The sequence below is a fragment of the Mastacembelus armatus genome, chromosome 24 (assembly GCF_900324485.2).
Source record: "Mastacembelus armatus chromosome 24, fMasArm1.2, whole genome shotgun sequence".
NCBI lineage: Eukaryota > Metazoa > Chordata > Actinopteri > Synbranchiformes > Mastacembelidae > Mastacembelus > Mastacembelus armatus.
In genome coordinates, this window is record NC_046656.1 from 5,051,182 (window position 1) to 5,065,482 (window position 14,301).

General features: G+C 44.9%; 2 protein-coding genes across 3 annotated transcripts in view; one reads left to right on the plus strand and one right to left on the minus strand.

Moving 5' to 3' along the window:
- Positions 1–5,800, plus strand: part of rev3l (REV3 like, DNA directed polymerase zeta catalytic subunit) — a 63,424-nt gene extending 57,624 nt beyond the window's left edge. For both annotated transcript variants that reach the window (XM_026318030.2, XM_026318031.2), the window contains exons 24-32: positions 23–131; positions 660–866; positions 1,317–1,426; positions 2,626–2,740; positions 2,879–3,016; positions 3,329–3,519; positions 4,104–4,350; positions 5,229–5,444; positions 5,627–5,800. In XM_026318030.2, the coding sequence (XP_026173815.1) occupies positions 23–131; positions 660–866; positions 1,317–1,426; positions 2,626–2,740; positions 2,879–3,016; positions 3,329–3,519; positions 4,104–4,350; positions 5,229–5,444; positions 5,627–5,767 (1,474 nt within the window). In that variant the 3' untranslated portion in view covers positions 5,768–5,800. The remainder of the gene's footprint in view (positions 1–22; positions 132–659; positions 867–1,316; positions 1,427–2,625; positions 2,741–2,878; positions 3,017–3,328; positions 3,520–4,103; positions 4,351–5,228; positions 5,445–5,626) is intronic.
- Positions 5,801–6,673: 873 nt separating this feature from the next.
- Positions 6,674–12,156, minus strand: mfsd4b (major facilitator superfamily domain containing 4B). The gene is made up of 4 exons (XM_026318032.2): positions 11,447–12,156; positions 10,414–10,582; positions 9,259–9,375; positions 6,674–8,748 (listed from the first exon to the last, which is right to left on the minus strand). The coding sequence occupies exons 1-4, from the start codon at positions 11,729–11,731 to the stop codon at positions 7,427–7,429; spliced, it is 1,893 nt and encodes a 630-aa protein (XP_026173817.1). The 5' UTR covers positions 11,732–12,156; the 3' UTR covers positions 6,674–7,426.
- Between the last annotated feature and the right edge of the window lie 2,145 nt (positions 12,157–14,301).

The following is a 14,301-nucleotide window of genomic DNA, read 5'->3' on the forward strand; positions in this document are numbered from 1 at the left end:
TATACACACGTCTCTGTCTCAGGCCTGATGAGTTTAAATTTGGCTGCACCTCCTTGCGAGTTCCTCCTGAGCTCCTCTACCAGCTCCGCAACGACATCACCGTGTCACCCAATGGCATCGCCTTTGTCAAGGTACAGCACTGACCTCCGCTCTGATGAGATATCACCCACCACTAAATACTGTCCTGGGGAACCAGTTGGTCACATTATGAAGCATGTCTGTGAATGCTGCAGCCATACTACAGGTGTATTAAAGACTATGTAGTGGGTTGAATGTCTGAAATTCTAAATGATTTTTTTCTCTCACACACTGATCTAAAGGTGTCTAAATCACTCTCAACTTTTTGCAAATTTCTGCAGAACAACTCCAAAAATAAGTCTGCTCCTATCCTGCTAAATAAACCAGCCTGGGTAACTTGTATAATAACTGTTTACTGATATAAGTCCTATAGCAGAACTGTGTAGATTTGTTTTTTCATTCAGGTGCTATAAGAGCGATCAAAGGGTGAGGCTTCTGCTAGTCTTAAGACTCCTAATAAATACAAGGCAGATCTCTGTCCCCTGTCAAAGGACACATCATGGTGGCAGCATGTTCCACTGTGGTCGAATGTAGCTTTATACACTCATTCTCTGTTCTCACCCGTTTGTTCTTATGTCCAGGCGACAGTCCGTAAAGGAGTCCTGCCCAGCATGCTGGAAGAAATTCTCAACACAAGGATCATGGTGAAGCAGTCGATGAAAACCTACAAGCAGGACAAATCCCTGATGAAGCTGCTGGACGCCCGGCAGCTCGGACTCAAGCTCATTGCCAACGTCACTTTTGGCTACACTGCTGCCAGCTACTCTGGACGTATGCCCAGTGTGGAGGTAAGCTCAGCGAAGGTTATTGTTAGCTGTCTGCACCGTGGATGTGAGGAAGACAAATAGAGAAAGGATCTAATATCACCTCAAATTTTCCAGCATTTAAATAACTCTACCTTTTTGGATTTAGAAATCTCTTGCAAACCTTAGTGGAGAAAGTAAAGGCAACAAGGCTGAGGACAGCAGCTTTGTTTTGGTCATGTTTTCAAATTCCAACTTTCACCATATTTGAAGCCATCTGTGGTTTTTTGGAGAAGCAGCATAGCTGTTGCACCACAAATTTGCATGAGATTTATTTTTGGTTTTATTTTTTTTTTTTCTTGCAAATGATCTGGGCAGTGGTTTGTTGACAAAATGCTTACCAGCAGAAGCTTCTGCACAGCCATTTCACCACCATATACCAAGTCTTCTACTGCGGGATTTGTTCATTAGCGTCTTGATGCTGGTCGTTTCCAGGTTGGAGACAGCATCGTTCACAAAGCCAGAGAGACGCTGGAGAGAGCCATCAAGCTAGTCAATGACACTAAGAAATGGGGAGCACGGGTTGTGTACGGTGACACCGACAGGTAAAGCAGTATTAGTACTTCTCAAGTCACTGATGCATCAAATAAAGAAGTAGCAGGTCAGGCAGCAATACAGGAAATACATGCTCATAATACCCCTTACCAGATAGTGTTAGCCTAAAGCCACAGCTGCCGCACTTCTATCATTTCTCTTTGCTGTCTCTCCCTGTGTGTTAACACTGAGAACAGCTCTGTTGATGTGTCACTATTTTCTAAGGATGTGAAAGTCTCTGATTGCACCTGAGCTGGTGGAGCTCCAAACGTGTTTCCTGTTAATACCTTTTTTTAAATTTATTTATTTATTTTAATTTAAAATAATAATTTAAATTATTAATTGCATGGCAGAAGAGATCCTTATTAGGTGTGTCAGACAGAACTCAGCAGGAAAGCAGATATTCCCAGTGACACACATTCTCTTGGCATTTCAGGTGTCACGCTTCTTCATTTCTCCATTTATATCTTCACGGGCCACACACATATGCCTATAGCTACACACATAAGACTGAAGGAAATAGACTTGAAGCCCAAAAAGACGTGGTGCTGAAACAGGGAGAGTAAAATATGAATCATTCTGCAGACAGTAGACAAGTGTACTTACAGTATGAGGGTATCTGTTCTGTGTGTGCGAGATGAACTGTTGATCAACTGCATGGATGTTTTAAGTCTCAGGAGTGTGTGGGAATTGCTTACTGGGCATTGTATTTTGGCATACACGGTGTGGGTATATTAATTACCTAGGTAATTTCCTGTATAGATGAGCCATATACATAAAAAACATGGTATATTGTCTGTATAATTCACAGCAATACATTGTCATCATCTCTTCACAAAAGGACAGATTTTAAAGCACACCTGCAAACACCTGTTTAAACTAAAGTAACCAGTATTCACAGAGGTCACAGAGTTGGATGCAATAAATACCAACACGTCTTACTGGAGGTTCCCCTCACATCTTGTTCATTTCATAGATTTCAATAGATAAAATGGCAAATTTTGTAGTCTTCATTAAATAGCTCACAATGACAAAGACATGACTTTGTAATTGTTTGCTAATTTATTTTAAAAAATCTAAAATTGAAATCTGTCATTTCCTTTAAAATGAAAAATACAACACAACAAAGGGTGGAAAAAGAGAAGGGGTGCTTTCTCGATCCACTGTAGATGGACTGTAGTAATGATGTGTGTTCTCTATGTGTTTGTAGCATGTTTGTTTTGCTGAAGGGAGCCACCAAAGAGCAGGCCTTTAGGATTGGTAACGAGATTGCTGAGGCGGTGACTGCAACTAATCCCAAGCCTGTCAAGCTCAAGTTTGAGAAGGTAGTGCTTCATCACTGTCACACACACACACAAACACTCTCACACAGGCTGTAATGCCAATTGTCTTTCTCCATTTACACACATAGATGTGTAGAGGTAGGTATGTTACCTGTGTGTGTGTGTGTGTGTGTGTTGCAGGTGTACCTGCCCTGTGTGTTGCAGACAAAAAAGCGTTATGTGGGCTATATGTATGAGAGCCTTGACCAAAAAGAACCTGTGTTTGATGCCAAAGGGATCGAGACTGTACGCCGTGACGGCTGCCCTGCTGTTTCCAAGGTAACAGGCAAACTATTCTCCTCTCTTCCCTCCCTCCTTTCTCTACACCAATCACAGCCATGCCAGTTTTCTTCCTGCTCTCATTTAGCCAGACAGTTTGATGTGTGTCAATCAGAGAAAAGGTCCTCGGCTGCTCAGGGACATACTGACACATACTCACACACTGAGTTTAAATCCCATGGGATTCAACAGAAAGTCAGTCCTGTATTTGTGATTTGGTTTTATTTTACAAATCCTGCTGTAATTTAACCACTTTGTCTCCCTGTTAGGTCCTTCCCTCCTCATCGTGTTTATTTATTCTGATTCTAACAGATTCTGGAGCGTTCAATTAAGTTGCTGTTTGAGACACGAGACGTCAGCCAAGTAAAACAGTTTGTGCAGCGTCAGTGTGTCAAGGTTCTAGATGGCCGGGCCAGCATGCAGGACCTGATCTTCTCCAAGGAGTTCAGAGGCAGTGGCTCGTACCGGCCCGGAGCCTGTGTCCCCGCACTGGAGCTCACCAGGTCTGTCTGTGTGTGTGTGTGTGTGTGTGTGTGTGTGTGTGTGTGTGTATACTGTCACTGGGGATTTACAGGAAAGACACTTGCAGAGAAACAACACACCAAAAAAAACCAAAAAAACAAAATCAGAGAAAGTCAACTTTAACTTAGATGAATGTTTGCTTGTGTGTGTGTGTTTATGCAGAGAGCAGCAAGTGAGAAAGAAGCTTGCTGTCAGTTACAGTACTGTGTGAATCCAATTACTCCTTCCCCACAATGCTCATTGTCTGGCTGCACTGGTCTGCATGTACTGTACCTGACTCAGTTGCTAGGCAACCCCGCTCTTAATGGGTGAAAAAAATCAGATTTCAGATGCATGGGGAGGAAGGGAATATTCAGTCTCATTCATGAGCTAGCACAGTGTATCTCCTGTATTATCAGCACAGCAACACAAAGAACCTGGCATGTTGATTCCTGATATTGCTGCATTGATTTGACACAGCTGAGCGAGTAACGGTGAAGGGTCTAGTTTCCACTAGAAGAGCTGCATCACAGCACAGGTTCAAAAAAGACTAACCAATAGGTTCGACTGTTTGTGTTTGCCTCAGGCGTATGATGGCATATGACCGCCGCCTAGAGCCACGAGTGGGCGAGCGAGTGCCGTACGTGGTCGTGTACGGATTGCCCGGTGTGCCCCTCATTCAGCTGGTGCGCCGACCCATGGAGGTGTTGCAGGACCCTGGCCTCCGCCTCAACGCCACTTACTACATCACCAAGCAGATCCTCCCTCCCCTGGCCCGCATGTTCCAGCTGATCGGAGTAGACGTGTTCAGCTGGTACCAGGAGCTCCCTAGGGTGAGAGGACAAAGCCCAACAAACATGCAATCCATGTCCGGAAATGAACAGCAATTTTTAAAAATTTTTTATTTTAACTACCTTAACAATTTGGAGGCAATTCTAATCATTGCTCATAATAATCCAGTTATATAAAATAAATGAAAGAAGACAGCACGAGGAACATAATAAAGGCACTAACACATCTGAAGGAGCTTGGATTTCAAAACTTAATTTGTGGTTTAAAAACATTGATGGATGATGGACGATCTCAGTCTTAAACTGAGAGACAAAAGGATCTTTATTACTGAATAAAACCACACAGTCAGAGGGGGTTTAATCCAGTGCATTTGTGGGAGAGAGAACAATAGATGAGGAGCATCTTCTGCTTCTTGCTCAGGATCAGCTGAGACTCATCAAACTGCAGTGCTGCTGCCTCTTTGTGTCAACACTGGACTCAGCTTCTGTTCCAACAGAGCACACATGCCCCCTGCTGGTAGAGCTGAGGCGGAGTTCACCAAACTAACTGTCTTTGCTCCGATGCAACAAATCTGAATGACTGTGGCCTTCTGTTTGTTTGGTTTTTGCATCTGGCCATCAAAAGGCACATCATCAGCAGAAACAAAGTGAAACTGAAGTGAAGTGCAGTCCACAAGTGAACTGAAACCAACCACCTTCTGCTAAAGCTTACAGGACAACTTAGACTTCTCTTAAAGCTCTGTAAATATAGCATTCTGTTGGTGTTTGTTGGGATAAGTAACTTTAGAGAAAAATGATGTAACTGTACAGCCTGAATGTGGTCTGGTGTGTGACAGTGCTAATTCTACTACATATGCTGCAACTAGAATGGAGACATGACTCTTCAGTTGTATTTTGATGCTTTCCTCGCCTCTGTCCAGATCCAGAAGGTGTCCTGCTCTTCAGCGGTGGCCAGAGAGGAAGTGGGGAGGAAGGGAACCATTTCCCAATACTTCACCACGCTTCATTGCCCTGTGTGCGACGAGCTGACCCAGCTGGGCGTGTGTTCACGGTGCCGTGCTGAACCCCAGCGAGTCGCTGTTACGCTCTGCCAGGACATGAGGCAGTGGGAGAGTCAGCAAGACCAGCTGCTAAAGGTAAGTCTGCAGCTAAGGGGGACCTCAGAGATGCCTGCTTAATATATACAAATAATGTTCCTTTGAATAATCATTTGGCCAGTGGAGATTATTCCAGTTACTACTAAGTGAAAGGGCAGGTAAGGAGTAAATATTATTGTACACATCCTGTCCTCATCATGTGTGATGGTATTTGTCTCCAGATCTGCAGGAACTGTAGTGGCTGTGCAGAGCGGCAGGTGCCCTGTGTGTCCCTGGACTGTCCTGTCCTTTACAAGCTGTCCCGGGTCAACAGACAGCTCTCCAAGGCCCCCTACCTCCGACAGCTGCTGGGGCAGTTCTGATTGGCTCCTAATACCTGGAGCACTCTACTAATTTGGTGCTAATTGCTGTCTCACCCCCATCTCAGTGTTTAATTGTTCATTCAGTTGTAATAGTTTAAATGGTGCTTCCATGAACCCTTCTGGGTTTTCATTCTTCTTGTCATTTATTTGTTATACAAGTATCTCTGCATGAGCAGACTGTCTGCTTCAAGCCTCTTGTGGGGAGGCAGTATGGGCAGGGTCCCTTCTCCTTAGGGCTGGTCTGTCTCTATGCTTGTTTGCTGCCATCTCCATTAGCTGCTATGGGCTGAATGAAGCTGATGTCTTTGGTGATACAGCCACAGACTGCCTGTCATGGAACTAGGTGTAGTCCAGTCAGGGACGACCTGTTGTGTCTTGTATGAGTTGTAGGCGTTTAAAGTCATTGCTTTTTAAAGAACCTATTACAGTTCTCAAGACAAACTACATTCAAACCACTAATCAAATTTTCTTAATTTTTGTATTGACTGCAGTCTTCTGTACATAGTTCCTGTATAGCTCCATCTATAATCTCACTGTGTATTAGCATAGAAAAAAACTAAATCTCCGGCTATGAATGCGATCAAATCTGTTTATATGCATCCTGTTAAAGGATGTCATTTTTCATCTTTAACCTTTTTCATTTTTAACCTTGACTGTCCCAAGTCCATCTTGCCAGTGTTGACACGTCAAGAGTGTGGGAACTGGAAACAATATGAGTTTTTTAAATCTGGGACTGTTGCAATACTGTATTTTGATAATTTATGTCATAAATAGTCTATTATTTCCCTGTGCATATATGGCTTTATGTATGTTTCCAATTTACATGCAAAAAAAAAAAACCCATCAAGTATGTCAGCATCTGATCTTCAGTTCTCCATACACAGATCTGTGTATTTGTATAAATGTAAAAAAAACCTGATGGAGGTGGTTTTTTTTTTGTTTGTTTTTAATGGACATTGCTGTGATTGGAGGTGTGAGGTTGATATAATAAAATGTCAGTGTATTAAAATGCTTTCTATCAATGATTCAGTTCAAATTCAGATGAATCACAGCGACAGCACATATGATGAAGAACCACGTGACACAGTCCATGACAACACAGTCTGCTCTTCACAAAAGGGCCGCACAACGATCATTAAGCATTCACTGCCAAGTAGTGCAAAATGAAACTACCTTTTTAAAATGTCAGTTTTTGGCAGCAGGATTGCAGAAAGATGAAGGGGGCCAGTGTCCCTGGGTCAACTCATTCAGTGTGCTCGTGTCCTCGAGCAAGGCACTTCCTACCAGCCGCAGGACTTGTGTTCCCCTCACTGTGGATGGCAGCAGGCCAACACAGAATCCTTGTAGAGAATCAGATTTCATTCAATCAATCAATCAATTCAATCAAATCAGTGTAGTTCAAGATCATCTCTGGAGTCCAGAAGGGGTCCAACAGCTTTAGAAGATGCTGAGACTGTGCAAACTCTCCAGTCGACATACTGTAGAGTACGTTTTTAGAAGCTGCTCATGATTCAGACAGTAGCCAGTGTTCCCTTCACTGCACAGTTATCATATCTGTACATAAATACAGCTGTTTTCAAATGAGCACAGACATGGTGAGGCATGGCTCTTCTACTGTTTAGTGAGATATCAGCAGCCACTTGGATTTTTTAGAAGATTTTAGTCTCTCTTCTCTCTGTCAAGAGAAAGCAGCAGTTTGCGTCTAGGGGAGTCTCCCACCAGACAGGTGGTGTCTGAGAACGAGGCTCCACCTGCAGCCTCTGTTACTTGGGTGCTGGAGGCGGCAGCAGCAGCGCTCCTTGTTACGCTGGTGACATCAGGTGGAGAGGAGGTCTTACTGGGCGAATTTACAAGACTCGCTGTGTCATCCATCTCAATGACCTCAAAGTCTGCGTCATTCCACTGGTCAGCCTCATTGTCCAGCTCCTCCTCCTCCTCCTCTTCATCATTGGCTCCCGAGTCCAGCAGTGCCTGTCTGTATTCACTGTCGTCAGTGTCTGGCCGACCTCTGGCATGGGGTTTTCTGCTCTGGCTGCTGGGGGCCGAGGCCAGCTTATACATGACTGGGAAAAGGATGGCGGTAAAGGTGGAGGTGATGAGTGACAGGTACATCAGCAGGGGGTGATCTGGGAATTTCCCCAGTAGGAAGCCCACAACAGCAGGCAGCACCATCTCACCCAGTGCTGCCCCCACCACGAAGACTGCTGCTGTGTGGCCCGTCACTGTGGTGTACTGCTCCACCCAGGAGATGCCGCTGGGGAAGGTGGTGGCCATGGACGCCCCATAGAAACTGGTGCAAACCCACAATGCCACCTTCTCCCTGCTGAAGAGGCAGAGAAGCAAAGAGAAGACAGTGGAGCCCACCAGGCTGAGCAGGATCATGGTGGCTGGGTACACACAGGCTGCAAAGAAGATGGCCAGTCCCCGACAGGCAGCAAATGTTGCCCAGAACAAGGAGTTCAGCCCGGCTGCCTGGGACTGATGCATGTGGGCATAGTCCTTGGCAAAGGTGAAGATGAAGGAGCCGTACGCCACCTCAGCACCTACGTAGGCAAAGAAGAAGAAGAAGAGTAGGACAACAAGAGCCGTGTGATATCTCGCCACCAGAGGCTTTCCAGACGATGTGCGAGGTTTGTCATTTGACATGATGCCACGAAAGTAGAAGATGAAGAAGAGGAAAGATACAAGAAAGATAAAGAAGCCGATCACAATGTAGGCCCACATGGATTTGAGGGTGGTGCTCCTGCTGTAGAAGTAGCGGAAGACTGCGTGAAGATCAGGGGCCTTGGTAACGTGCTCGGTGGTGGGCAGTGGTGTGATGTTGTTCGGTAGGGCTCCCAGGCTGCTGTTCCCATCATTCCCAAACAGCAGCTTGGCTATGATCGGAGACGCAAAGGCCCCAGCTGCAAAGCTGAAGTGCAGAGCCTGCATGTGAGGGCCCGCCTGATCGCCCCAAGTGTTCAGTATAAGCACATTACCACCTAACAAAGAGGAGAGAAACACAGATGAAGTCTTAGTGTGCTGCACCGACATCACATTTCCCTATACCATAAACTTTCCCATATTTCTGAAAGCTGTGCCTCTTGATAGACAAACACTGCAGAAGTAAAAGTCCCCATGCACTGTGAGATATTAACACAAAACATGGTTATGCACTAGGTTATGTAGGCAATTTAGGTTGTCTGCACGACTGCTGTTTGATATAATGTGCATTAAATGCTCCAATTCACTACACGTATATCTATTAAAAATCATGAAGAAGCAGGAAGACCTGTCCCAGCAAGGGCAGTGGAGCTAGGAAAGTTCACAATACGTCAGTTAAACAAGTCCCAAATCAAACACACCTTTAACCAGCGAATAAAATGAAACATCTGCAAAGATATAAGCTGTGAAGGGTCTTCACTAAACAGGCCAGAACTGAATTACAGACTGTGTGTGTTCCCACCAGGTGAGCACACCTTCTACTGTTTACTCATGAAGTGCTGTTTTACCTGTATCCAGAACACCCATAGAAACCCCAATGCTGGATATGAAGCCAGTGAGCAGCAGAGCCTGATTACAGAAAGGGATAGCACACATTCCAAATGCTGTGATCAGCATAGAAATACCTGAAAGACACAGAACCACAGAAAAAGGTCTTTATTTTTCCACAGGAGGTCTAAAGTGTCTGTGAGAACTGTGAGATACTCAGCAGATATTAATCCAAGGGGATGTGCAGACCATGCACCTGGCACAGTGTACGACTTACAACCAAAGATTGCATGATATGAGACATTAGGCTGTGCAATTAATTGGATCTTGATTGTGATTTCGGGTCTCAACGATCACAAAAACTATATAATAGAGAAAAAAAAAAAAAGAGTATTCTGTTTTCCAAGTTATTTTGGCCTGTGTTCTTAATGACGCACATGTCCACTTTCGCCCCTCAAGAAGCCCAAACTCTCTCGGCCTATACTGTTGTTGCGTATGTGGTATCTGGTGGCATTTAAAATCAGCACAGTGAAGATGGCGGAAAGAGAGCAGCCACAGAAGTCTTTGGTCAACAAAAGAGGTAGAAGCATTTCTGTTTGGGAACAGTTTGGATTAGAAGAAGCAGACGTGGATGAAAAACATATTATGTGCAAGATTTGCTACACGGTGGTGTTGGCACCGCTTGGTAACACCACAAGTCTTTTTAACACAGACTTTTTAATATGACCAACTAATAAAAAGAAACAGAAAGAACAACCTCACAACGTCCTTCACTACATAGTGATCAATTAGCTTGTTAAGGCACATACGTGAGCAAGCTTATCTTTGTCTAATTTATTTATTATTTCATCTGATATTTGATTTTTATGTCTTACTTCTTTTTAAGAGATTGTGGAAGTGCACTACACTGTTGATCTTATTTGCCTTTATTTTTATGTTTTTTATACATTTGAATATATTTTGTATTAATTGTTTGAAGGATAATTTATTGTTTTGTTCAATAAATGCAACATATTTCCAAAGTCAATGAGTAATCATGTAAAATAATTGTGATTTTAATAATGACCAAAATAATTGTGATTATGATTTTTTTCCATAATGGAGCAGCCCTATGAGTCATACACTGCCATGTTGGAGGCCATGTTGTTCAACATGTTTATCCAAGGAAGAGTTACCTAGCAGGAGATGGGGATTCATGCAGTCGAAGAGAAGGCCTCCTAAGAGGGACCCTCCAATGTATCCTGCAGAGCGGCCAACAAAGACGTAGGAGATGTTGCTGATGTTCTTCTTCACATTCACAGCCAGGTCATGAAATGTGGGGCCAAGAACTGAGATACACATACCCTAGAACAACAACAACAACAGGGTGATACTTGGTCAGGGAAGGTTCTATGGCTAGATCTCATCCACTTTATGCACTTTAAGTATCTACCTTTTGTGAAGCACATTCAAAGAGCTAGTTATTTACATAGTGCTGATTTCAGAGACTCTCTATTCATGCTTTATCTTAATAAGCTCCTGAGGTGACAGCAGTAACTAAAGCAACATGCTGAATGAGCACTGATAAAACTGTGTAATAAACTCGGAGGATCGGCATGTACACTAGTCATTAGTCTTATGGATTTTTATTTTCTTTACCCATAACCACTACGGTGCGGGGATCTCTCTGAAAAGATGCCAAGTAGAGGTAAAGTTTCTCTCTGTCTATGTTTTGGAACTGAACTTGCCCCCACTCCCAGGGCAAATAAAGGAAGCAGGTGTATGCAGGATTTCACTTGTCTCCTGAGGTGGAAAAACATGTTTTACAACTATGTCACCTGAGCATATTTGACATCTAATGAAATAATGCAGAGTGGAAGACTGGTCACAGATATTTCATGGGTCAGAACGTCAAGGTTTTCTGCACCGACACCGTTTACTCTGAGAATAAGACGATATGTGCGACACCTCAACTGTCCTCACGCACTACTGTTGTATCTCATCGCTTTGTGTTCAGACTATAAAGAAATCCCTTAGAATAAAGAAGAGACAGCTGGGCTGAACAGAGCATCGGGACAACCTGCTGACACATTTGGACGCTCCAGGTAATGGACGGAAGGCCTGCGGAAACCCACAGATGCCCTTTCACGGACTGTGGTCGTGTTAAGGCCACAAACTAAACTGCAGCTCAGGCTTAGCTACCGTGCCCACAGTGCACCCCCACATTACCAGGCCCAGGAAGGATGCACAGAGAACCAGGGTGACCATCCAGCGGCCGCACGCCCCATGTCCACGTCTTGCTCCGCCGACCACTTCCACCCGGTCGTCGCATCCCGGCGGTTTCGCTGTCCTCTTGGCCGCCTTCAGCGCACTCTTCAGCCCTCGCCCGGTGTCCTTCTTCTTGTCAAACAGGGTGTCCTCCTCCTGGTCGTCGTTGTCGTCGTCGTCCTCCATGCTGGCGAAGCGAACGTGCTTCTTTTTCACGGCGGTGTCTCGTGCGGCGGACGAAGACATCGCTGTCGGTTTGTTACCGAGACCGTGGACAGGAAACGGTGCGTAAACAGCGGCACGCAGCTGACGGTTTACTTCCGTCTGTGACACTGTCTGTTTGAAGATCCGTCAGACTACAACGTGATAACGTCGTCTTTACCGGAGAACAGCCGGCCCAAGAGCCGCAATGCAGAAACCCTCCATATGTCAATAGCCCGAGGTCTGCGAAGATCCTCTATTCACCAAGAAGCTCACTCGGTTTGTGAAAGTCAACAAATGAAATGAAATTCTAAAAATGAGCCAGGGCTTTAGTGTGGATAGTGCCACTTCTAAGGGCAATTCGTTAATAAACGTAATATTTCGTTCCCTCTATGTTTCCCTCACTTGCGTTTGGGCTCCTCCGCGTGAGATGCGAGGAAGGATAGGAGAGCAAAGGAAAAACATGTAAAGAGACATGAGACGTCCTTTCCTCTGATCCTTCATCTGAAGCGTCCAATCACCAACTTGTCTCCGAAAAGGGGCGTGGCAATCCGTCAAACACTTTGGGACCGTCTCCAAAATGGCAGACCGGAAAGATTTCTGTGTAGGCAGAACAGCGACATTCAGCACCGAAAAATAACACTGGGAATAAAAAATAACAAAATCAGAACTGATAAGTGAAACATTGGCATTGAAGAATTTTTACTAAAAAAATTAATAAATTAAAGTATTAACACTGAAAGAATTACAATTTTCTCAGTTTTGTTGATGTAGGTTTTTATTAATGACGATTGTTGGAATTTAATAAAGGCCTGGGTGATGATTACAATACGAATGAATTAGTTGCAATATAATGAATTAGTTATATGAATTAGTTTAGGCGATAGTATGATGATTAAAGTGAGTGTAAAAGGTCAAAGGCGATTTAGAGAAGTAGAATAACATAGAGTAGTAGCTGTAGAGGCAGCAGGATTTTGTTTGTGTTGTGTGAGTTTGTTTACATACAGGGACAACGCCCAAGGAGAGGGGGTCACTGGCCCAAGGAGAGGGGGTCACTGGCCCAAGGAGAGGGGGTCACTGGCCCAAGGAGAGGGGGTCATTGGCCCAAGGAGAGGGGGTCACTGGCCCAAGGAGAGGGGGTCACTGGCCCAAGGAGTGGGGGTCACTGGCCCAAGAAGAGGGGGTCACTGGCCCAAGGAGAGGGGGTCACTGGCCCAAGGAGTGGGGGTCGCCGGCCCAAGGAGTGGGGGTCGCCGGCCCAAGGAGAGGGGGTCGCAGGCCCAAGGAGTGGGGGTCATTGGCCCAAGGAGAGGGGGTCATTGGCCCAAGGAGTGGGGGTCATTGGCCCAAGGAGTGGGGGTCGCCGGCCCAAGGAGTGGGGGTCATTGGCCCAAGGAGAGGGGGTCGCCGGCCCAAGGAGTGGGGGTCGCCGGCCCAAGGAGAGGGGGTCGTCGCTGGCCCAAGGAGAGGGGGTCGCCGGCCCAAGGAGAGGGGGTCGCCGGCCCAAGGAGTGGGGGTCTTGGCCCAAGGAGAGTGGGTCGCTGGCCCAAGGAGTGGGGGTCCCTGGCCCAAGGAGTGGGGGTCCCTGGCCCAAGGAGAGGGGGTCCCTGGCCCAAGGAGAGGGGGTCCCTCACGGGCAAACGACAGCTGTCGGCCTGGACGCCATTCTTTCACTATCAATACTTTTTAATACCAAACTTTTTTTCTTTTCTAAACTAATGTCTCACTGCCAATGTTTTATTTTTCACTTCCAATTTTGTTTTCAGTGCCAAGTGTTATTTTTCACTGCTAAGCTTCAACTGTCACTGTTCCAGCTCCACAGACTGCCGGGTCAAGTGAAGATCAAATAATGAAATAACAGACTTTAAGTACATGTGATCTAAGTACCTCATGATACAGCTCACTCCACCTCTCAGCACCACTTCACAGTTAAAATAAAAAAAAAACGGAATGATTTAAAGGACAGGTGTTTCAGGGCCAACCTGAATTTGCTATGTCAGTGTTTCTCCACTAGATGGTGCCATTAGACAGAAAATCCAGTTAAAAACGCTACAGTAAAATGAAAACACCCATAACCCGTTCACAAGGCAGCCTTCAAGGAACCTTCATTTTGGCCTATTTCAATTTAAATCAAATAGAAAATATTTATCAAAAACTTTAGAACTTGTGTGGTAAGAGATTATTTTTTATCAATGTCCAAGTTAACACCACTCATGGAGACATAATTCTTGATGTGGAGTTTATACATGGATGGATTAGGAGACATTGGGCCTCTGGCTGGGCACATGTAAGATGCCCCCACCTCTCCCACACTCCTCAAAACAAGACTCACAGATGGAGCAACCACATGACTTTGAGTCTGTGTTTTCTTGTGGTTGTTTTGTGTCTGTTTTGTGTCCATTTTTACTCATTTTACATCGTTCTGCAGTCATTTTCCACTTATTTCACCTGTTTTGTGTTTCATTTGGTCATTTCATATATTTCTGCTGTGCTTTTTGCAGTCATCTGTCTGACCTTCCAACAGAAAAGTTAACAATCTACTCATACACTCTCCTCCAAAAGAATTGGAACAGTGAGGCCAATTCTTTTATTTTTGCTGTAGACTTAATATTTAG